The sequence below is a fragment of the Oncorhynchus tshawytscha genome, linkage group LG26 (genome assembly GCF_018296145.1).
Source record: "Oncorhynchus tshawytscha isolate Ot180627B linkage group LG26, Otsh_v2.0, whole genome shotgun sequence".
In the NCBI taxonomy this organism is placed as follows: domain Eukaryota; kingdom Metazoa; phylum Chordata; class Actinopteri; order Salmoniformes; family Salmonidae; genus Oncorhynchus; species Oncorhynchus tshawytscha.
This window is the reverse complement of record NC_056454.1, coordinates 47,894,837-47,919,676: the sequence shown is the minus strand read 5'-3', so window position 1 is coordinate 47,919,676 and position 24,840 is coordinate 47,894,837. Positions and strand designations below refer to the sequence as shown.

The 24,840-nt window shown below is 43.8% G+C and overlaps 1 protein-coding gene across 1 annotated transcript; it reads right to left on the bottom strand.

Annotated features, from left to right (window-relative positions):
• Nucleotides 1–22,293, bottom strand: serpine3 (serpin peptidase inhibitor, clade E (nexin, plasminogen activator inhibitor type 1), member 3). Its single transcript, XM_042306897.1, has 7 exons — nt 21,982–22,293; nt 10,563–11,127; nt 2,944–3,411; nt 2,410–2,608; nt 1,075–1,175; nt 646–816; nt 1–139 (listed from the first exon to the last, which is right to left on the bottom strand). The coding sequence occupies exons 2-7, from the start codon at nt 10,828–10,830 to the stop codon at nt 87–89; spliced, it is 1,260 nt and encodes a 419-aa protein (XP_042162831.1). The 5' UTR covers nt 10,831–11,127; nt 21,982–22,293; the 3' UTR covers nt 1–86.
• Between the last annotated feature and the right edge of the window lie 2,547 nt (nt 22,294–24,840).

Below are 24,840 nucleotides of genomic sequence, written 5' to 3'. Positions count from 1 at the left end.
TGGGTAGAGGTAAGAGGGTCCTTGGGTAGAGGTAAGGGGGTCCTTGGGTAGAGGTAAGGGGGTTCTAGAGTGGAGGTGAGGGGGTTCTAGGGTGCCTGATCAGCTGGATTCACCACACGCCCCATAAATAGAACAGATCCTGGAGAGAGGGAGAGATATGGAGAGAGGGTTGACAAATGGAGCGATTAATAGAAGGCCAAACTAACAAGGTGATGCTGTAACGGCAGTACAACACTCCGACTAAGGCTGCGTTTACACAGGCATCCCATCCCATCCCTGTGTAAACGCAGCTATAGCATGCTTCTTTTACTGTGTTGATTATTAGTGGATGGTTTGAGCCCTGAATGCTGATTGGCTGAAAGCCCGTGGTATATCAGACCGTATACCACAGGTATGACAAAAAAAAATACATTTTACTGCTCTAATTACATTGGTAACCAGTTTATAATAGCAATAAGGCACCTCAGGGGGTTTGTGGTATATGGCCAATATACCACGGCTAAGGACTGTATCCAGGCACTCTGCATTGCGTCGTGCTTAAGAACAGCCCTTAGCCGTGGTATATTGGCCATATACCACACCCTGCTCGGGCCTTATTGCATATGTAAGCCATCTGTTAATTATTTTGTATGGTAGGCCTCCTACCTGTGCTGACTTGTCGCAGGAGGAAGAAGAAAGGTCTGTCTGCTTTGAAGACGGGAGCTCGGGATCGTTTGAGTAGCACCATAGAGGTTACTGCCGCTGCCTTGGTCCCGTCCTCTGTTACCTCTATCCTGGCCTCATGAAAGGCATCTGACACATACAGGCCTTCCTCTGCTGTGGAGAGATAACAAACCCAATGCTGTAAGTTCTGGACAGTCCTCTGCAGAGTACTGAGGATGACATGGAGTCTCATACAGGCTTTTATAGCTCAACTCAGAAAGTAAACCAAACTCCAAATTTTGAAAATGTTCCTCGTTGAAAAGCGAATTGGAATTTCAGTTTACGTCTTGAATTGACACTAATTGAAATGGAATTTGACCCCAAACCTAATCTCACATTAAACCAGGAAAAAGCAGTTTAAGTGTTCTGTACCTGAGAGTCCAGTGAAGTCTGCTGCCATTGGATTGAAGGCGTCACTGACCCCCATTGACGGCAGAATCAACCTCAGGTTGAACCTGTTCTGCATTTTAAACCTGTTAAATGACAGTGCATTACACTACCGTTATCCTGTTTCGCCACACTAGATCAGTCATCATGAAGGTTAGGACATGGTAAATGCTATGGGATACTTGGGATGACGATGACACCCCCCATTCATACCCCACAAGACATGCCACCAGAGGTCTCTTCACAGTCCCCAAGTCCAGAACAGACTATGGGAGGCACACAGTCCTACATACAGCCGTGACTACATGGAACTCTATTCCACAGTACTACATAGAGCCATGACTACATGGAACTCTATTCCACAGTACTACATAGAGCCATGACTACATGGAACTCTATTCCACAGTACTACATAGAGCCATGACTACATGGAACTCTATTCCACATCAAGTAACTGATGCAAACAGTAAAATTAGATTTTTAAAAACAGATTAAAAAAACACCTTATGAAACAGCGGGGACTGTGAAGCAACACAAACATTGGCACACACACACAAACACGATAACATACGCTCTATACATACACATGGATTTAGTACTGTAGATATATGGTAGTGGTGGAGTAGGGGTCTGAGGGCACACAGTGTTGTGAAATCTGTTATGAATGTATCGTAATGTTTTTAAAATGGTATAAACTGCCTAAATTTTGTTTGAACCCAGGAAGAGTAGCTGATGCTTTGGCAGCAGCTAATGGGGATCCATAATAAACCCCAGGAAGAGTAGCTGCTGCCTTGGCAGGAACTAATGGGGATCCATAATAAACCCCAGGAAGAGTAGCTGATGCTTCTAATGGGGATCCATAATAAACCCCAGGAAGAGTAGCTGATGCTTCTAATGGGGATCCATAATAAACCCCAGGAAGAGTAGCTGATGCTTTGGCAGCAGCTAATGGGGATCCATAATAAACCCCAGGAAGAGTAGCTGATGCTTTGGCAGCAGCTAATGGGGATCCATAATAAACCCCAGGAAGAGTAGCTGATGCTTTGGCAGCAGCTAATGGGGATCCATAATAAACCCCAGGAAGAGTAGCTGATGCTTTGGCAGCAGCTAATGGGGATCCATAATAAATACAAAATACCCTAAACCGTTTTAAATGTCAATGACGTGAAGTTGGGTTGTCCCAGGTATCCCTCTTAGCAAACGTCCGTTAGGATACAGGGAACGGAAGCCACTCTGGGCCAGGAAATGTTTTACATCAGTGATACTAACCTGGTATAAGAAATGTTTTCAAATGAAAACATATTGATATGTGTAGGCTACCTGGGGAGAAAGACATCCATCTTGGTTCTACGGAGGCCAGTGTCCCAGGTGGCCACAGCGCTGGGAGTTAGCTGCGATTCCAGAGAGGACAGTGGCGTCTTCCTGTCGCTGGGCAGAGCTACCAGCAGACTGAGGGAGCGGCCCAGGTACGGCAGCTCCAGAACTGTGTAGCGCTGATCAGACAAGGTGCGGAACTGACCTACACATAGAAGGGAAACAAAGAGAGGGACCGCTTAAATAAGGACACAGGATAATCAATCATATGGATTTTAGAAGCCCTTTGTGACATTAGCAGTTGTCAGTGTTTTACAGATACCCAGCCTAGAACCCCCAAAGACCAAGCGATGCAGAAACACTAAACACTTATACTTTACAATTGTAGAATGGCAAATGATCTACATTACTGTAGTACGAACCAAGACTCCAACTCTACCATTAAGCTAAATGTGGTGTGGTGCTTGCTGGATTGACTGTAAGCCACAGCCAAAGGGAGAGACGGAGAGAAAGATATTGCCGTTGTCTCTTCTCACTTACCAAAGTTGACCTCTGTGGCCTGGTGCATCATGGGCACCTTGATGGTGCTGCCGTCCGACAGGGTGAAGGGAAGGTTCTGGGTGTCTGTGAAGAGGAACTGTTTCTGCCACACGCCCCGGAAGTTTACAGTGTTGACCAGGGCCATCTGCAGCCGCTGGCCCCACCACAAGGCTTCTTCCTGGGCCTCGCCAGACCCAAACAGCTCTCCGCTGCCACCGGACTGGAGCGGCTCACCGGTGCTGTGGTTACGTCCCCACTGTTGCAGCTGGCTTCGGCTGTGGTTGGGCTGGCTGAAGTTGGCTCGCACCAGACTGCTGTTGCCCAAGGCTGCTGCATGCTGGGTAAAAACAGGAAGTAGCTGGACGCCGCTCTGGACGAATAGGACGCAGGCCTGCCGGAGCCGCACCCCGTGACTGGAGTTACCCACATCCCCCTGCGACTGCAACAGGAAGTCCTGCACCTGTATATCTGGAGAGACCGGAAATGGAATCAGTGGCTTGGTTCCCACTAAATTAGCTTTTTGGTTTTCATTTAAGGTTAGGGTTAGGTGTAAGGTTAGCAGTGTAGTTAGGGTTAGGCATAAGATTAGCAGTGTAGTTAGGGTTAGGCATAAGGTTAGCAGTGTAGTTAGGGTTAGGCGTAAGGTTAGCAGTGTAGTTAGGGTTAGGCGTAAGGTTAGCAGTGTAGTTAGGGTTAGGCGTAAGGTTAGCAGTGTAGTTAGGGTTAGGCATAAGGTTAGCAGTGTAGTTAGGGTTAGGTGTAAGGTTAGCAGTGTAGTTAGGGTTAGCAGTGTAGTTAGGGTTAGGCATAAGGTTAGCAGTGTGGTTAGGGTTAGCAGTGTGGTTAGGGTTAGGCATAGGGTTAGCAGTGTGGTTAGGGTTAGGCGTAAGGTTAGAGTGTGGTTAGGGTTAGGCGTAAGGTTAGCAGTGTGGTTAGGGTTAGGTGTAAGGTTAGCAGTGTAGTTAGGGTTAGGTGTAAGGTTAGCAGTGTAGTTAGGGTTAGCAGTGTGGTTAGGCATAAGGTTAGCAGTGTAGTTAGGGTTAGGTGTAAGGTTAGCAGTGTAGTTAGGGTTAGGCGTAAGGTTAGCAGTGTGGTTAGGGTTAGGTTTAAGGTTAGCAGTGTAGTTAGGGTTAGGCATAAGGTTAGCAGTGTGGTTAGGGTTAGGCATAAGGTTAGCAGTGTGGTTAGGGTTAGCAGTGTGGTTAGGGTTAGGCATAAGGTTAGCAGTGTGGTTAGAGTTAGCAGTGTAGTTAGGGTTAGGTATAAGGTTAGCAGTGTGGTTATGGTTAGGTATAAGGTTAGCAGTGTGGTTATGGTTAGGTATAAGGTTAGCAGTGTGGTTATGGTTAGGTATAAGGTTAGCAGTGTAGTTAGGGTTAGCAGTGTGGTTAGGGTTAGGCATAAGGTTAGCAGCGTAGTTAGGGTTAGCAGTGTGGTTAGGGTTAGCAGTGTGGTTAGGGTTAGGCATAAGGTTAGCAGTGTAGTTAGGGTTAGGCATAAGGTTAGCAGTGTGGTTAGGGTTAGGCATAAGGTTAGCAGTGTAGTTAGGGTTAGGCGTAAGGTTAGCAGTGTAGTTAGGGTTAGGCGTAAGGTTAGCAGTGTAGTTAGGGTTAGGCATAAGGTTAGCAGTGTAGTTAGGGTTAGGTGTAAGGTTAGCAGTGTAGTTAGGGTTAGCTGTGTAGTTAGGGTTAGGCATAAGGTTAGCAGTGTGGTTAGGGTTAGCAGTGTGGTTAGGGTTAGGCATATGGTTAGCAGTGTGGTTAGGGTTAGGCGTAAGGTTAGAGTGTGGTTAGGGTTAGGCGTAAGGTTAGCAGTGTGGTTAGGGTTAGGTGTACCTGGTTAGCAGTGTAGTTAGGGTTAGGTGTAAGGTTAGCAAGTTAGGGTTAGCAGTGTGGTTAAAAGGTTAGCAGTGTAGTTAGGGTTAGGTGTAAGGTTAGCAGTGTAGTTAGGGTTAGGCGTAAGGTTAGCAGTGTGGTTAGGGTTAGGTTTAATTAGCTGTGGTTAGGGTTAGGCATAAGGTTAGTGTGGTTAGGGTTAGCAGTGTGGTTAGGTTAGGCATAAGGTTAGCAGTGTGGTTAGAGTTAGCAGTGTAGTTAGGGTTAGGCATAAGGTTAGCAGTGTGGTTAGGGTTAGGCATAAGGTTAGCAGCGTAGTTAGGGTTAGCAGTGTGGTTAGGGTTAGCAGTGTGGTTAGGTATAAGGTTAGCAGTGTGGTTATAGTTAGGCATTAGGTTAGCAGTGTGGTTATAGTTAGGCATAAGGTTAGTAGTGTGGTTATGGTTAGGTATAAGGTTAGCAGTGTGGTTATGGTTAGGTATAAGGTTAGCAGTGTGGTTAGGGTTAGCAGTGTGGTTAGGGTTAGGTATAAGGTTAGCAGTGTGGTTAGGGTTAGCAGTGTGGTTATGGTTAGGTATAAGGTTAACAGTGTGGTTAGGGTTAGCAAATGGTTAGGTATAAGGTTAGCAGTGTGGTTATGGTTAGGTATAAGTTAGCAGTGTGGTTATGGTTAGGTATAAGGTTAGCAGTGTGGTTAGGGTTAGCAGTGTTTATGGTTAGGTATAAGGTTAGCAGTGTGGTTAGGGTTAGCAGTGTGGTTAGGGTTAGGTATAAGGTTAGCAGTGTGGTTATGGTTAGGTATAAGGTTAGCAGTGTGGTTAGGGTTAGCAGTGTGGTTATAGTTACGCATAAGGTTAGCAGTGTAGTTAGGGTTAGGCGTAAGGTTAGCAGTGTAGTTAGGGTTAGGCATAAGGTTAGCAGTGTAGTTAGGGTTAGGCGTAAGGTTAGCAGTGTAGTTAGGGTTAGGCGTAAGGTTAGCAGTGTAGTTAGGGTTAGGCGTAAGGTCAGCAGTGTAGTTAGGGTTAGGTGTAAGGTTAGCAGTGTAGTTAGGGTTAGGCATAAGGTTAGCAGTGTAGTTAGGGTTAGGCATAAGGTTAGCAGTGTAGTTAGGGTTAGGTGTAAGGTTAGCAGTGTAGTTAGGGTTAGCAGTGTAGTTAGGGTTAGGCATAAGGTTAGCAGTGTGGTTAGGGTTAGCAGTGTGGTTAGGGTTAGGCATAGGGTTAGCAGTTTGGTTAGGGTTAGGCGTAAGGTTAGAGTGTGGTTAGGGTTAGGCGTAAGGTTAGCAGTGTGGTTAGGGTTAGGTGTAAGGTTAGCAGTGTAGTTAGGGTTAGGTGTAAGGTTAGCAGTGTAGTTAGGGTTAGCAGTGTGGTTAGGCATAAGGTTAGCAGTGTAGTTAGGGTTAGGTGTAAAGTTAGCAGTGTAGTTAGGGTTAGGCGTAAGGTTAGCAGTGTGGTTAGGGTTAGGTTTAAGGTTAGCAGTGTAGTTAGGGTTAGGCATAAGGTTAGCAGTATGGTTAGGGTTAGGCATAAGGTTAGCAGTGTGGTTAGGGTTAGCAGTGTGGTTAGGGTTAGGCATAAGGTTAGCAGTGTGGTTAGAGTTAGCAGTGTAGTTAGGGTTAGGTATAAGGTTAGCAGTGTGGTTATGGTTAGGTATAAGGTTAGGTATAAGGTTAGCAGTGTGGTTATGGTTAGGTATAAGGTTAGCAGTGTAGTTAGGGTTAGCAGTGTGGTTAGGGTTAGGCATAAGGTTAGCAGTGTAGTTAGGGTTAGCAGTGTGGTTAGGGTTAGCAGTGTGGTTAGGGTTAGGCATAAGGTTAGCAGTGTAGTTAGGGTTAGCAGTGTAGTTAGGGTTAGCAGTGTGGTTAGGGTTAGCAGTGTGGTTAGGTATAAGGTTAGCAGTGTGGTTATAGTTAGGTATTAGGTTAGCAGTGTGGTTATAGTTAGGCATTAGGTTAGCAGTGTGGTTATAGTTAGGCATTAGGTTAGCAGTGTGGTTATAGTTAGGCATAAGGTTAGCAGTGTGGTTATGGTTAGGTGTAAGGTTAGCAGTGTGGTTAGGGTTAGCAGTGTGGTTAGGGTTAGGTATAAGGTTAGCAGTGTGGTTAGGGTTGGCAGTGTGGTTATGGTTAGGTATAAGGTTAACAGTGTGGTTAGGGTTAGCAGTGTGGTTATGGTTAGGTATAAGGTTAGCAGTGTGGTTATGGTTAGGTATAAGGTTAGCAGTGTGGTTATGGTTAGGTATAAGGTTAGCAGTGTGGTTAGGGTTAGCAGTGTGGTTATGGTTAGGTATAAGGTTAGCAGTGTAGTTAGGGTTAGCAGTGTGGTTATAGTTAGACATTAGGTTTGCAGTGTAGTTAGGGTTAGCAGTGTGGTTATAGCTAGACATTAGGTTAGCAGTGTAGTTAGGGTTAGGCATAAGGTTAGCAGTATGGTTAGGGTTAGGCATAAGGTTAGCAGTGTGGTTAGGGTTAGCAGTGTGGTTAGGGTTAGGCATAAGGTTAGCAGTGTGGTTAGAGTTAGCAGTGTAGTTAGGGTTAGGTATAAGGTTAGCAGTGTGGTTATGGTTAGGTATAAGGTTAGGTATAAGGTTAGCAGTGTGGTTATGGTTAGGTATAAGGTTAGCAGTGTAGTTAGGGTTAGCAGTGTGGTTAGGGTTAGGCATAAGGTTAGCAGTGTAGTTAGGGTTAGCAGTGTGGTTAGGGTTAGCAGTGTGGTTAGGGTTAGGCATAAGGTTAGCAGTGTAGTTAGGGTTAGCAGTGTAGTTAGGGTTAGCAGTGTGGTTAGGGTTAGCAGTGTGGTTAGGTATAAGGTTAGCAGTGTGGTTATAGTTAGGTATTAGGTTAGCAGTGTGGTTATAGTTAGGCATTAGGTTAGCAGTGTGGTTATAGTTAGGTTAGGTTAGCAGTGTGGTTATAGTTAGGCATAAGGTTAGCAGTGTGGTTATGGTTAGGTGTAAGGTTAGCAGTGTGGTTAGGGTTAGCAGTGTGGTTAGGGTAGGTATAAGGTTAGCAGTGTGGTTAGGGTTGGCAGTGTGGTTATGGTTAGGTATAAGGTTAGCAGTGTGGTTAGGGTTAGCAGTGTGGTTATGGTTAGGTATAAGGTTAGCAGTGTGGTTATGGTTAGGTATAAGGTTAGCAGTGTGGTTATGGTTAGGTATAAGGTTAGCAGTGTGGTTAGGGTTAGCAGTGTGGTTATAGTTACGCATAAGGTTAGCAGTGTAGTTAGGGTTAGCAGTGTGGTTATAGTTAGACATTAGGTTTGCAGTGTAGTTAGGGTTAGCGGTGTGGTTATAGCTAGACATTAGGTTTGCAGTGTAGTTAGGGTTCGCAGTGTGGTTATAGCTAGGTGTAAAATCAGATTTTAAGAAGATAAATAGAACTGGTCTTCCCCACTAAGGGCTAGGGTAAGCTGACCCTAGATACAATTTTGCAACTTGTCCAGATAATGACGACCCAAATGGAAACCTTGTGTGTTCAAGAATGTGAAACGATGTATTCCAAAACAAGTGTGAAGAAGACACCAGGATCCGGCCAACCCATATTATCCGGCTCTGCAATGGCAAGTGCATATATGTATGTATGTATAAATATAACGTGTGTATGTATGTATGTACTGTATGTACAGTGGGGCAAAAAAGTATTTAGTCAGCCACCAATTGTGCAAGTTCTCCCACTTAAAAAGATGAGAGAGGCCTGTAATTTTCATCATAGGTACACTTCAACTATGACAGACAAAATGAGAAACAAAAATCCAGAAAATCACATTGTAGGATTTTTGGAAGTGGAGGGTCCATCATGGTCTGGGGCGCTGTGTCACAGCATCATCAGACTGAGCTTGTTGTCATTGCAGGCAATCTCAACGCTGTGCGTTACAGGGAAGACATCCTTCTCCCTCATGTGGTTCCCTTCCTGCAGGCTCATCCTGACATGGCCCTCCAGCATGACAATGCCACCAGCCATACTTTTTATTTTACCAGGTAAGTTGACTGAGAACACATTCTCATTTACAGCAACAACCTGGGGAATAGTTACAGGGGAGAGGATGGTGATGAATGAGCCAATTGTAAGCTGGGGATTATTAGGTGACCCTGATGGTATGAGGGCCAGATTGGGAATTTAGCCAGGACACCAGGGTTAACACCTCTACTCTTATGATAAGTGCCATGGGATCTTTTATGACCTCAGGGAGTCAGGACACCTGTTTAAAGTCCCATCCGAAAGACGGTACCCTACACAGGGCAGTGTCCCCAATCACTGCCCTGGGGTATTGGGATATTTTTATATTTATTTTTTTTAGACCAGAGGAAAGAGTGCCTCCTACTGGCCCTCCAACACCACCTGGTCTCCCAGCCAGGGAATGACCAGGACCAACCCTGCTTAGCTTCGGAAGCAAGCCCGCAGTGGGATGTAGGGTGGTATGCTGCTGACGATGCAGGGTGGTAAGCTGCTGACGATGCAGAGTGGTATGTTGCTGGTTCTGGGCATGATTTCCTGCAAGACAGGAATGTCAGTGTTCTGCCATGGCCAGCGAAGAGCCCAGATCTCAATCCCAATGAGCACGTCTGCGACCTGTTGGATCGGAGAGTGAGAGCTAGGGCCATTCCCCCCAGAAATGTCTGGGAACTTGCAGGTGCCTTGGTGGAAGAGTGGGGTAACATCTCACAGCAAGAACTGGCAAATCTGGTGCAGTCCATGAGGAGGAGATGCACTGCAGTACTTAATGCAGCTGGTGGCCACACCAGATACTGACTGTTACTTTTGATTTTTCCTCCCCCTTTGTTCAGGGACACATTATTCAATTTCTGTTAGTCACAAGTCTGTGGAACTTGTTCAGTTTATGTCTCAGTTGTTGAATCTTATGTTCATACAAATATTTACACATGTTAAGTTTGGACGTTTCTTTTCTTTTGCTGAGTTTATTTGAATCATATTAAAATAAAATGTAAAGTGAGCGCTCGATTGAGTTCTATTTTGCTAATTGTTGTCTGTGATTTTTGTCTCAATATTTCATGATGTGTAACAAGATGTGCACAATAACGTGCCAAAGAATCAAAGCCTCAATATTTGCAGCCATGGGTTACAATCTCTCTCTAGCATGCTGATCTGTCGTCTGTATTGTGGACTAATGTTAAGGTCAGATTTGAACGGAAAAAATCTAATCAGAGCAGCGCTGCCTTCATGTCCATCCTGTCAGTAACGTATCGACACATTCTCTAATTACGGTAAAATCTATGCAGTGTTTTGAGAAACGCATGTGACATCGAGCCCAGGTCCATTACACATACACAGCCACCCGTGGCTTATAGTCGAAACCTTTTCTTCACTTTGGCACCTTTCCCCTTTTTTTATCAATCAAGTATGCTGATAAATCAATAAAATATCCTCCTTCTCTCTCTACCTGAAGTACGCCCTTCTATACATTACCATTTAAACTTCACTGGTTTAGTGACTTCTGTGTAACACCGTGACCTTTCGACCCCAGTGTCTCAGTATTACCCTCTGAATAATCTGATTACAAAGCAGAGGCAGGTATTAAGTCTCCAGACACCACTCTACCAGCTGACAGGACCCCCATGCCAATTGTCCCACAGGACCCCGTACCAGCGGTGCAGCCCGGCACCAGTTTAAGGGAATGGTATTCTCAGGTGACTGATTTAAACAAACGGTAATGGAGAGCAACATAAACCCACACTGGTAAAGATGCTAGTTAAAGTGCTCAGCCATCCTCTGGATGTCCTTTCACCTTTTAGCCCATGGGGCTCTGCTTGGTGGGCGGGATTTCTTACCGTTGATGTCATATCCCAGTGCGGCCACCAGTTGCGCCAGCGTGTTGCCGCGGGCGCCCAGCTGCAGAAGACCCAAGGACAGCGAGACGCTCGCCGGGGACACTATTAAGTTGGAGTTGTTCTCTGTCTCGGTGAGCGTTTGGTAAAGGTTGACGGCGAACTCTGTGTGCAGCTCTCCCATGGTGTCTTGAAGGCTGAAGGCGTCACACTGACCCCTCTCCACCAACCAGAAGTAGACAAACAGCGAGGTCATCGACAGGCGGCACATGACCTTGGAAGTGAATGGTCAAAGGACAAATGTAGATGTTGATGGCAGATGGGGTCCACAGAGATGGAGTCCACAGAGATGGGGTCCACAGAGATGGGGTCCAGAGAGATGGGGTCCACAGAGATGGGGTCCACAGAGATGGGGCCCACAGAGATGGGGTCCACAGAGATGGGGTCCACAGAGATGGGGTCCACAGAGATGGGGCCCACAGAGATGGGGCCCACAGAGATGGGGCCCACAGAGATGGGGTCCACAGAGATGGGGTCCACAGAGATGGGGTCCACAGAGATGGAGTCACTGCAAAGACAAGGAGGGTAGGTCATGTTATAACGTCTTTATAGGCATATTTTTATTGTTCACTACATATATTGATTTTATTTGGCTGTTAAAAAAAATATATAGACGTGTAAAACTTGACAAAGTCAATGACTTGTGATCCCTGATGATATCAAGTGTTGCCTTAGATACATTCATGAATAGTTCTTGGTGGGATAACTTTTCATTGTAACACCATACTTAGTTACGTATGGAAATCCAGAGAGGAAGTATGAATAAAAAAAATGCTTCCCTTGTTATGTTGAGATCACAATGAGATCACGAGATTGACTGTATGACTGAGGCGGTAGAGCCCATGGTGGATCAGAGCCCACAGTGGATCGGAGCCCACGGTGGATCGGAGCCCACGGTGGATCGGAGCTCACGGTGGATCGGAGCCCACGGTGGATCGGAGCCCACGGTGGATCGGAGCCCACGGTGGATCGGAGCCCACGGTGGATCGGAGCCCACGGTGGATCGGAGCCCACGGTGGATCAGAGCCCACGGTGTACCGGCGCCAGACAGGTGGACCGGCGCCCCACGGTGGACCAGCCTATACGTTTTTATTGATTGCTACACTAAGGGATGGTACATTTAGTGCTGACATCATGCTTTCATTTGTGTTTGGAAATCATTGTCAGTTTATAAGTTAGAACGTTAGCAAGCTAAATATCCCTTATCTTGAGTTGTAGAGCTAACTATGGGGCATATAAGCCATGAACAATACCTGACAGGCCCCGTCCCCAAGACCACAGCGAGCTAGCTAGTTAGCTAGGTAGTATTGTTAGCTAGCTTGTTATCTACACTGGTTGTTAGCTTGCACAACTGATATGTGTGTAATTGTAAGGAACACTTCGTGTTTTATCGATAATATTTACAATTACAAAGTGAGTGAGCTCTATTTTTGACAGGCTGATCAGATTCAATAGCAGACTCAAAGGCTGATAAGTCAGGATTCTGCCTTGTAGGCTGTTTCATAGGTAAAGCTCCTTGCAGGCTGATTAGCATTGATGGGTTCGGATTTCTAAACTTTAAATATTATTGATCATTAGTTGTCATAGAGATATGAGGGGTGCCATAGTCTAGGGCCTACACCAGAAGTTAATGGTTTTCTGTAGGAGGAATGCATATGGTGGAGGCAATTAAGCTTGGAATGTACTGAGTGAAGGAAAGACGACCACATCTTGGCAGGCACTGATAAGGGTGGGGAGTTGTGGATTAGTGAGGAAGGGGGCTGAGGTCAGGTCAGGTCCGGTCACGTTAAGGGAGAACGAACAGTTTATTGCCTGCGTCACTTAATTTCCTGCCTGGCAACAGAGATGTTGATATTTAGAGAGAAGGAGGAGATTCAACCCCGAATTTGAGTATATATGCCACCGCTGACGGAACCAGGTCTTTGTCTGCATCATCATAAACGGTAATTTTTTAGATAAATCCTTCTTTACATCCCATAAAGTCTGTTAAGTTGGCACCATCGATTTTCAGTAATCCACTCGTTCAACATGCAGACAAAGGAGTCCAAAAAGCTCATGCCCCATGAAATTAACCTGCCAGTGGGACGGTAGCGTCCCACCTTGACAACAGCCAGTGGACAGCCAGTGAAATTGCAGGGCACCAAATTCAAAACAACAGAAATCCCATAATTAAAATTCCTCAAACATACAAGTATTATACACCATTTTAAAGATAAACCTCTTTTAAATCCAACCACAGTTTCCGATTTCAAAAGGGCTTTACGGAGAAAGCACACCATGCGATTATGTTAGGTCAGCGCCTAGCCACAAAAACCACACAGCCATTTTCCAACCAAGGAGAGGTGTCACAAAAGTCAGAAATAGAGTTCAAATGAATCACTTACCTTTGATGATCGTCATCTGGTGGCACTCCCAGGTCTCCATGTTAGACAATAAATGTTTGTTTTGTTCGATAATGTCCCTCTTTATGTCTGAAAACCTGTTTTGTTGGTGCGTTTTGTTCAGAAATCCAAAGGCACAATGTGCGCTCTCAACATCATGACGAAAAGTAAAAAATAAATAAATAAAATTTAGTAGAAACATGTCAAACAATGTTTAAATCAATCCTCATGTTGTTTTTGTTATAAATAATCAATAATATTTCAACCGGACAAAAGCTTCGTCAATAGAAAAGGAGAAACAAGAAAGGCGCAGGATTCATGGCTGGAAATTTCCACAGGCCTCTCATTGAAAGTGCTGTACCTCCCTAATTTTTCAGAGTAAAAGCCTGAAACAATTCCTAAAGACTGGCCACATGTAGAGGAAGCCATAGAGATCGTGAACTGGGTCCTAAGTCTTTGTATGGTGGATAGGCTTTCAATGAAAAAACAGCCTTTCAAAATAATAATACTTCCTGGTTGGATTTTCCTCAGGTTTTCACCTGCCATATCAGTTCTGTTATACTCACAGACATTATTTTAACCTCACCCACTGTAAATGTAAATATTATCCACAAAACATGTCCCTTATAATTATACACATATCAGTTATTCAAGCTAACAACCAGAATAGACAACAAGCTAGTTTGCTAGCTAGCTAACAAGACTACCTGGCTAACTAGCTAGCTCACAAGACTAGCCAAGTTAGCTGCGTTGTATCTTGCATGCGATTGACTGTGGTCTTGGGTGCGGAAGGCTGCCTGTCAGGCATCATTCAGGGCTTAAATTCCCCTGTGACCTCATTGCGATGAACACACCCAGAGGGCACCTTGATGAGGTGGTTTATTATCATGCATCTGAACAAATGAATGGATGATGATGGGACTTTGATGATCTTGTGATCTCAAAACAAAACAACTTATGTAATCATGAGATAACCCGTGCGTCAATCAAAGTAACATAATAACAAAAATAATCCTTATCAAAATCTGTCAGTTCAAACGGGAGATATCAGGATTTGCTGCGTCTCAATCCACCACATCCGCCAGCCTTCCTTATCTGCGGTAGAAGTTGGGCGAGCTAGGAGCTGTGTTTCGTCAGCCTATGAGACGTTCCGATAATGTGTATTTTCACCAAAAACGTCTGTAGCGTCTGAACGGTTTAATGTATACGTATACTATGACCACTTTGTGGAAAGGGTGGAATCACAAGTGTCACAGGACTCATCTGAAAGTAACAAATGGAAGTATGGAGGTAGTTTAGTGCCAACAAAAATAATGGGTTTAAAAGTGTAAAAATATATATATATATATATATATATATATATTCCCTGAGCTTTCTTATATCTCTTAGATATAGGACAGACACTTCAAGATCTTATTCCTTATTTATTTTTTGAACGTCGTTTTTTGCCATTTATGAATGAGTTATTCAATGTGTTTCTTTGGGGTATAGTAGTAGTAGTTGGGCTCCCGAGTGGTGCAGCATCTCAGTGCTAGAGGCATCACTATAGTACCTGGTTTGAATCCAGGCTGTATCACAACCGGCCGTGATTGGGGTGGTCCCATAGGGCGGCGTACAATTGGCCCAGCGTCGTCCGGGTTTGACCGGGGTAGTTGTTACTGTTCCCCGGTAGACCGTCAATTTTAAATAATAATTTGTTCTTAACTGAATTGCCTAGTTTAAATAAAATAAAAACATTTTTTTTAAAGAGAGAGATATAGAAATAAACCAGCGATAGCGATGACATCATCCACCCATTCCTTAGGTAAACTCCGGTGGCATTAAAGCTGGAAGTATGTTAATTTGAAGCATGCCATATTACTGAATGGTGCTGAATCAAAAGACAAGACAGTGGGCTAAAACTGCTTCTCCAATTAGAAATTGCGACGTTGGCTAGCTAAACTCACGCGTAGAAAAACACGAAATCTGGTCTAATAGTCGTCTCAAATCAAATCAAATTGTATTTGTCACATGCGCTGAATACAATAAGTGTAGAGTGAAATGATTACTTACAAATCCTTAACCAACAATGCTTTAAGAAGTTAAGAAAAATAAGTGTTAAGTAAAATATAGAAAATAAACGAAACAGATAATTAAACATCAGCAATAAAATAACAGTAGCGAGGCTATAGACAGGGGGTACCGGTACAGAGTCAATGTGGAGGCTATATACAGGGGTTACTGGTACAGAGTCAATGTGGAGACTATATACAGGGGGTACTGGTACAGAGTCAATGTGGAGGCTATATACAGGGGGTACTGGTACAGAGTCAATGTGGAGGCTATATACAGGGGTACTGGTACAGAGTCAATGTGGAGACTATATACAGGGGGTACTGGTACAGAGTCAATGTGGAGACTATATACAGGGGGTACTGGTACAGAGTCAATGTGGAGACTATAGACAGGGGTACTGGTACAGAGTCAATGTGGAGACTATAGACAGGGGGTACTGGTACAGAGTCAATGTGGAGACTATATACAGGGGTACTGGTACAGAGTCAATGTGGAGACTATATACAGGGGGTACTGGTACAGAGTCAATGTGGAGACTATAGACAGGGGGTACTGGTACAGAGTCAATGTGGAGACTATATACAGGGGGTACTGGTACAGAGTCAATGTGGAGACTATATACAGGGGTACTGGTACAGAGTCAATGTGGAGACTATATACAGGGGTACTGGTACAGAGTCAATGTGGAGGCTATATACAGGGGGTACCGGTACAGAGTCAATGTGGAGGCTATATACAGGGGGTACCGGTACAGAGTCAATGTGGAGGCTATATACAAGGGGTACCGGTACGGAGTCAATGTGGAGGCTATATACAGGGGGTACCAGTACAGAGTCAATGTGGAGGCTATATACAGGGAGTACCGGTACAGAGTCAATGTGGAGGCTATATACAGGGGGTACCGGTACAGAGTCAATGTGGAGGCTATATACAGGGGGTACCGGTACAGAGTCAATGTGGAGGCTATATACAGGGGGTACCGGTACAGAGTCAATGTGGAGGCTATATACAGGGGGTACCGGTACAGAGTCAATGTGGAGGCTATATAAAGGGGGTACCGGTACAGAGTCAATGTGGAGGCTATGTACAGGGGGTAATGGTACAGAGTCAATGTGGAGGCTATATACAGGGGGTACCGGTACAGAGTCAATGTGGAGGCTATATACAGGGGGTACCGGTACAGAGTCAATGTGGAGGCTATATACAGGGGGTACCAGTACAGAGTCAATGTGGAGGCTATATACAGGGAGTACAGGTACTGAGTCAATGTGGAGGCTATATACAAGGGGTACCTGTACAGAGTCAATGTGGAGTCTATATACAGGGAGTACAGGTACTGAGTCAATGTGGAGGCTATATACAGGGAGTACAGGTACTGAGTCAATGTGGAGGCTATATACAGGGGGTACCGGTACAGAGTCAATGTGGAGGCTATATACAGGGAGTACACGTACTGAGTCAATGTGGAGGCTATATACAGGGGGTACAGGTACTGAGTCAATGTGGAGGCTACAGTGCCTTGCGAAAGTATTCGGCCCCCTTGAACTTTGCGACCTTTTGCCACATTTCAGGCTTCAAACATAAAGATATAAAACTGTATTTTTTTGTGAAGAATCAACAACAAGTGGGACACAATCATGAAGTGGAACGACATTTATTGGATATTTAAAACTTTTTTAACAAATCAAAAACTGAAAAATTGGGCGTGCAAAATGATTCAGCCCCTTTACTTTCAGTGCAGCAAACTCTCTCCAGAAGTTCAGTGAGGATCTCTGAATGATCCAATGTTGACCTAAATGACTAATGATGATAAATACAATCCACCTGTGTGTAATCAAGTCTCTGTATAAATGCACCTGCACTGTGATAGTCTCAGAGGTCCGTTAAAAGCGCAGAGAGCATCATGAAGAACAAGGAACACACCAGGCAGGTCCGAGATACTGTTGTGAAGAAGTTTAAAGCCGGATTTGGATACAAAAAGATTTCCCAAGCTTTAAACATCCCAAGGAGCACTGTGCAAGCGATAATATTGAAATGGAAGGAGTATCAGACCACTGCAAATCTACCAAGACCTGGCCGTCCCTCTAAACTTTCAGCTCATACAAGGAGAAGACTGATCAGAGATGCAGCCAAGAGGCCCATGATCACTCTGGATGAACTGCAGAGATCTACAGCTGAGGTGGGAGACTCTGTCCAAAGGACAACAATCAGTTGTATATTGCACAAATCTGGCATTTATGGAAGAGTGGCAAGAAGAAAGCCATTTCTTAAAGATATCCATAAAAAGTGTTGTTTAAAGTTTGCCACAAGCCACCTGGGAGACACACCAAACATGTGGAAGAAGGTGCTCTGGTCAGATGAAACCAAAATGGAACTTTTTGGCAACAATGCAAAACGTTATGTTTGGCGTAAAAGCAACACAGCTCATCACCCTGAACACACATCCCCACTGTCAAACATGGTGGTGGCAGCATCATGGTTTGGGCCTGCTTTTCTTCAGCAGGGACAGGGAAGATGGTTAAAATTGATGGGAAGATGGATGGAGCCAAATACAGGACCATTCTGGAAGAAAACCTGATGGAGTCTGCAAAAGACCTGAGACTGGGACGGAGATTTGTCTTCCAACAAGACAATGATCCAAAACATAAAGCAAAATCTACAATGGAATGGTTCAAAAATAAACATATCCAGGTGTTAGAATGGCCAAGTCAAAGTCCAGACCTGAATCCAATCGAGAATCTGTGGAAAGAACTGAAAACTGCTGTTCACAAATGCTCTCCATCCATCCTCACTGAGCTCGAGCTGCTTTGTAAGGAGGAATGGGAAAAATGTCAGTCTCTCGATGTGCAAAACTGATAGAGACATACCCCAAGCGACTTACAGCTGTAATCGCAGCAAAAGGTGGCGCTACAAAGTATTAACTTAAGGGGGCTGAATAATTTTGCACGCCCAATTTTTCAGTTTTTGATTTGTTAAAAAAGTTTGAAATATCCAATAAATGTCGTTCCACTTCATGATTGTGTCCCACTTGTTGTTGATTCTTCACAAAAAAATACAGTTTTATATCTTTATGTTTGAAGCCTGAAATGTGGCAAAAGGTTGCAAAGTTCAAGGGGGCCGAATACTTTCGCAAGGCACTGTATATACAGGGTGTTACGGTACAGAGTTAATGTGGAGGCTATATACAGGTGGCACCAGTACAGAGTCAATGTGGAGGCTATTTACAGAGTATTACGGTACTGAGTCAATGTGGAGGCTATATACAGGGAGTACAGGTACTGAGTCAATGTGGAGGCTATATACAGGGGGAACAGGTACTGAGTCAATGTAGAGGCTATATACAGGGGGTACTGGTACAGAGTCAATGTTGAGGCTATATACAGGGGGGTGCCGGTACTGAGTCAATGTGCGGGGGCACCGGTTAGTGGAGGTAATTTAGGTAACATGTACATGTAGGTAGAGTTAAAGTGACTATGCATAGATCATAACCAGAGAGTAGCAGCAGCGTAAAAGAGAGGTCGGGGAAGCCCTTGATTAGCTGTTTAGGAATCTTATGGCTTGGGGGTAGAAGCCTTTTGGACCTAGACTTGCCATGCGGTAGCAGAAAGAACAGTCTATGACTAGGTTGGCTGGAATCTTTGACAATAATATGGGCCTTCCTCTGACACAACCTGGTATAGAGGTACTGGATGGCAGGAAGCTTGGCCCCAGTGATGTACTGGGCCGTATGGACTACCCTCTGTAGTGCCTTGCGGTCGGAGGGCGAGCAGTTGCTGTACCAGGCAGTGATGCAACCAATCCTCTCGATGGTACAGCTGTAGAACCTTTTTAGGATCTGAGGGCCCATGCCAAATCTTTTCAGTCTCCTGATGGGGAATGTGCTTTGTCGTGCCTCTCTTCACGACTGTCTTAATGTGTTTGGACCATGATAGTTTGTTGGTGATGTGGATACCAAGAAACCTGAAGCTCTCAACCTGCTCCTCTACAGCCCCGTCAATAAGCAGGGGGCGTGCTCGGTCCTCCTTTTCCTGTAGTTAACAATCATCTCCTTTGTCTTGATCATTTTGAGGGAGAGTTTGTTGTCCTGGCACCACACGGCCAGGTCTATGACCTCCTCCCTATAGTCTGTCTCATCGTTGTCGGTGATCAGGCCTACCACTCTTGTGATTGATAATTTGGATCCACTAACACCAGAGACTAGCATAGCATAGAGTAGCACAGTAAATGTGAATCTGACACTGAAATTATATAGTATGATATGTTATGTTTGGTATGGTTACATAAGACAGAAGGTTACTTAAAGGGATAGTTTGGGATGCTAACAGTTACTGTAGACTGCCAGTCATTGTGCTATCGCTAGTTAGCAATTACGCTAACATTAGTTAGCAACTTCTTTCAAACTGCATGCAGAGACATAAAAATTGTATTCATGATTTCATCTGACTCTGGCGAAGTAGATATTGGACAAAATCTTGAAGTATCCCTTTAAGGCCAAAACAAAAGAAGGGTGCTTGGCCATGGTGGATTGGTAGGCTTATAACACTGTAATATAATATATATAACGCTGACAGCTTTAGCATTTTAGCTGATTTTCATATTTTCAACTACTTACCACTTTTTATCTACTTTGCATCTACTTAGCATGTTAGCTAACCCTTTCCCCTATCCTTAACCTCTTTAGGGTAGGGGGCAGCATTCGGAATTTTGGATGAAAAGCATGCCCAAATGAAACGGCCTGCTACTCGGGCCCAGAAGATATGATATGCATACAATATATAGATTTGGATAGGAAACACTCTAACGTTTCCAAAACTGTTAAAATCGTGTCTGTGAGTATAACAGAAATGATTTAGCAGGTGAAAACCTGAGAACAATCCATTCAGGAAGTAGTTTTTTTTGCTGGTTTTGTAGTATTCTATTCAATGCCATTACAGTATCCATTGACTTAGGACTCAATTTGCAGTTCCTATGCCTTCCACTAGATGTTAACAGTCTTTAGAAATCGTTTCAGGCTTGTATTCTTATAAATGAGGGAGTAAGACCAGTCTGAACGAGTGGATCCTACCATGTCGCAGAGCTTTTTCATGCGCATGTGCATTTCTTGTTTACCTTTTATATTGGCGACGTTATTGTCCGGTTGAAATATTATAGTTCATTTAGGCTAAAAAACAACCCGAGGATTGAATATAAACATCGTTTGACATGTTTCTATGAACTTTACGGATACAATTTTGATTTTTTTATCTGTTTGTTTTGACTGCGTTTGAGCTTGTGGATTACTGATGAAAACGCGCTAACAAAACGGAGGTTTTTGGATATAAAGAGACTTCACCGAACAAAAGGAACATTTATTGAGTAAATTAATGTCTTCTGATTGCCACCATATGAAGATCATCAAAGGTAAGGGATTAATTTTATCTCTATTTCAGAGTTTTGTAACGCTTCTGCTTGGCTGGTTACTGTTTGTAATAATTTGTCAACTGGGCTATGTTCTGGGTTAGCTATGTTCTGGGCTAGGTATGTTCTGGGCTAGGTATGTTCTAGGTTAGCTATGTTCTAGGTTAGCTATGTTCTGGGCTAGGTATGCTTTCACCGAAAAGCATTTTATAAATATAACACTGTGGTTGGTTTAACAAGAAGTTAATCTTTAAACCTATGTAAAATATGTTTTGTTTTCTGAATTTTTAAAATGAGCATTTCTGTAATTGAATTTGGCGCCCTGCACACTCACTGGATGTTGGCCAGATGGGCGTACCCTAGAGAGGTTAACCCAACCTTAACCACTAGCCTATAGATAATGTTAGCCACCTTGCTAACGTTAGCGTTAGCCACGTAGCTAACGTTAGCCAAAAGTAATTATAATTCATAACATATCAAACGAAATTGATGATGGACATCCACAAATCACAAATCCACACATGTACTATATATGTTAAGTCTACCCCTGATTCCGGGTTGCAAATACATGCCTATAATGATCATGACTGATACTGTTATACATTCCATACAAACAGTACCAACAGTTTGGACACACCTACTCATTCAAGGATTCTTCTTTATTTGTACTATTTTCTACATTGTAGAATAATAGTGAAGACATCAAAACTATGAAATAACACATTGAAATAACAGTTGATGTTGAGATGTGTCTGTTACTTGAACTCTGTCAAGCATTTATTTGGGCTGCAATTTCTGAGGCTGGTAACCCTAATGAACTTATCCTCTGCAGCAGATGTAACTCTGAGTCTTCCTTTGCTGTGGCGGTCCTCATGAGAGACAGTTTCATCATAGTGCTTGATGGTTTTTGTAACTGCACAAAGTTTTCCGAATTGACTGACCTTCATGTCTTAATAAAGTAATGGTGGACTGTCATTTCTCTTATTTGAGCTTTTCTTGCCATAATATGGACTTGGTCTTTTACCTAATAGGGCTATCTTCTGTATAACCCCCCTACCTTGTCACAACACAACTGATTGACTCAAATGCATTAAGAAGGAAAGAAATTCCATAAATTAACTTTTAAGAAGGTACACCTGTTAATTGAAATGCATTCCAGATGACTACCTCATGAAGCAGGTTGAGAGAATGCCAAGAGTGTGCAAAGCTGTCATCAAGGCAAAAAAGGTGGCTACTTTGAAGAATCTCAAATATAAAATATATGTTGATTTGTTTAACACTTTTTTGGTTACTACATGATTCCATATGTGTTATTTAATAGTTGTAATGTCTTTACTATTATAATACAATGTAGAACTTTTGACTGGTACTCTATTTTAAAGAGCCAAAGCTAATGGAAACCATATAAGCCAACAAATAGGGAACTTAAATGATCTGCAATAATTTAAAGTTAAAACTCATCACAGTTGTACGTCTGTCATAATTGCACTTGGCCTTAAACAAGGCACATACACGTGCCAGAAACTTACCTGTAAAGTCAGGTACATAGGAAGGTTACAATTATGTCGCCTATGTATCCCAATTCCTGACAGTTATCTCCAAAGATCTGGTGTCCACTAAAGTCCTCTATCACTGTCACTGGAGAGCTTGTGCGCGCGTATGTCCCTCTCACCGTTCATGTCCCGGTGTTTGTTGTGTCTGCGCCTTGCGTAGCCAGCTGCTTGAGTGGTGAGCGGGTTCTCAGTCATAAGACCGTGTTTAAAGGGAGTGCTCGGTGTTTGCGGTCTCTGTCGGCGATGTCCGTACCACTCGGCTTGAATTCCCACTTCCCCGAACCGGCACTAGAAGGAGCCAGGCGCAGGGGAGGCATGTCACCGACCAGCAAATCCCAAAACGAACTGAGAGAAAAAAGACATACACACACACTGACCAGAAGACAGTCGGTCCCCTAATTATTTGTTGTGGTGATCAAATGGCATCCCTAAAAAGAGGATAACAACACACTGACCATCCCAGTACTGCATTAGGAATGACGCTATGGAATGTATCATTACAGTCCTGGCCAAAAATATTGGCAACCTTGCACTTTTTTTCAAGTAACTCACAATTTTCCATCAAAATAAGTTGAAATTAAACAAAGTATTTGGTCTCCACCATTCGTTATTTAACTGTTAATATTACAGATCCTTTGTTTTTGATTCAGAACTTAATATATCAATTTAAATCAGTAAATAAACAGAAATGCCATTGACAAAATTATTGACACCTTAGACTTCAAATTTGGTAGCACAGCCTTTGGTCTAAATAACTGCAATCAAGCGCTTCCTGTAGCCAACGATGAGCATCCTACACCTCTGTACTGACAGTTTGGCCTACTCCTCTTGGTCAAACTGCTCCTGTTCTTCCAGATTAGAAGGGTGCCTTCTCCCAACTGCTGTTTTCAGATCTCTCCACAAGTTTTAAATGAGATTTAGATCTGGACTCATTGCTGGCCACTTCAGAACAATCCATCGTTTTGTCTTGAACCGTTCCTGGGTGCTTTTTTTGAAATGTGTTTAAGGTTATTGTCCTGATGGAAAACCCCATGACCTTTGACGGTGACCCAGCTTTCTGACACTGGGTTGGACATGGCGCTAAAAAATACCTTGGTATTCACCTGATGTCATGACGCCATGCATACGTTCAAGGCACTCAGAGCCAGAGGCAGCAAAGCAACCTCTAAACATCACTGAACCCCATCCATGTTAAACTGTAGGGAAGATCTTCTTTTCTTTGAAAGCTTCATTTTGTTTTCTGTAAACATAGAGATGGTGTACTTTATTATTTTTTTAAAACTCTAATTTGGTCTCATTCTGTCCACAGGACATTCTCCCAGAAGGATTGTGTCATGTTCAGGTGTCTTTTGGAGAATTGCAGTCAGGCTTTTTTAAAATGTGTTTTTCTCAGCAGTGGGGTCCTCCTGGGTATCCTACCATATAACCCCCTATCATTGAGTTGGCAGCGGATGGTACGAGTTGAACCTGTCGTACCTTGTGTGTCTGAAGGTCAGCTTGAATCTGTGTGGCAGTTGACCAAGGGGCTTTCTCCCCTATTGGAACAACCCTTCGCTGTAATCTTCCATAAGTTTCCTCTTGCGGCCACGTCCAGGGAGGTTGGCTACAGTGGCAGGGGCCTTGAACTTCTTGATACCATTACATACGGTGGAAACAGGAACGCCAAGGTCTCTGGAGATGGACTTGTAGCCTTGAGATTGTCCATGCTTGGCTATAATCTTGTGTCTGACCTCCTCAGATAATTCTCTGGTTTTCTTTCTTTTGTCTATGCTCATTGCGGTACACACAGTGACACAAAACAGGAGAATGAGTCATTTTCTCTATTCAAACTGGTTGAATGAGTGATGTTTTATACAGCAGGCATCTTCAACTCACCACAGGTGAGTTCAATTTGATAGTAAATGAGAATCACCATTATTTTTGGCCACGACTGTAAATGATCTGGTAATGAATGATTATTTGTGACACATCGGACACATATTTTATCCATCATCTTTACAGTTCGGGTTCCTAGCAACCCTAACAGATCCTAGCAACCCTAACAGACCCTAGCAACCCTTAAAGACCCTAGCAACCCTAACATACTCTAGCAACCCTAACAGAACCTAGCAACCCTAACAGACCCTAGCAACCCTAACAGACCCTATCAACCCTAACAGACCCTAGCATCCCTAGCAACCCTAACAGATCCTTGCAACCCTAACATACCCTAGCAACCCTAACAGACCCTAGCAACTCTAACAGATCCTAGGAACCCTAACAGAACCTAGCAACCCTAACAGACCCTAGCAACCCCAACAGATCCTAGCAAGCCTAACAGATCCTAGCAACCCTAAAAGATCCTTGCAAACATAACAGACCCTAGCAACCCTAAAATACCCTAGCAACCCTAACAGATCCTTTCAACCCTAACAGATCCTAGCAACCTTAACAGTGCCTAGCAACCCTAACAGACCCTAGCTACCCCAACAGCCCCTAGCAACCCTAACAGACCCTAGCAACCCTCACAGGTCCTAGCAACCCTAACAGACCCTAGCAACCCTAACAGACCCTAGCAACCCTAACAGACCCTAGCAACCCTAACAGACCCTAGCAACCCTAACAGACCCTAGCAACCCTAACAGACCCACAAATTTGTTTGCATCTCTGTTAGTGAGCATTTCTCCTTTGCCAAGATAATCCATCCACCTGACAGGTGTGGCATATCAATAAGCTGACTAAACAGCATGATCATTACACAGGTGCACCTTGGGCTGAAGATAATAAAATACCACTCTAAAATGTGCAGTTTTGTCACATAACATAATGCCATAATGCCTCAAGATGTCTCAAGTT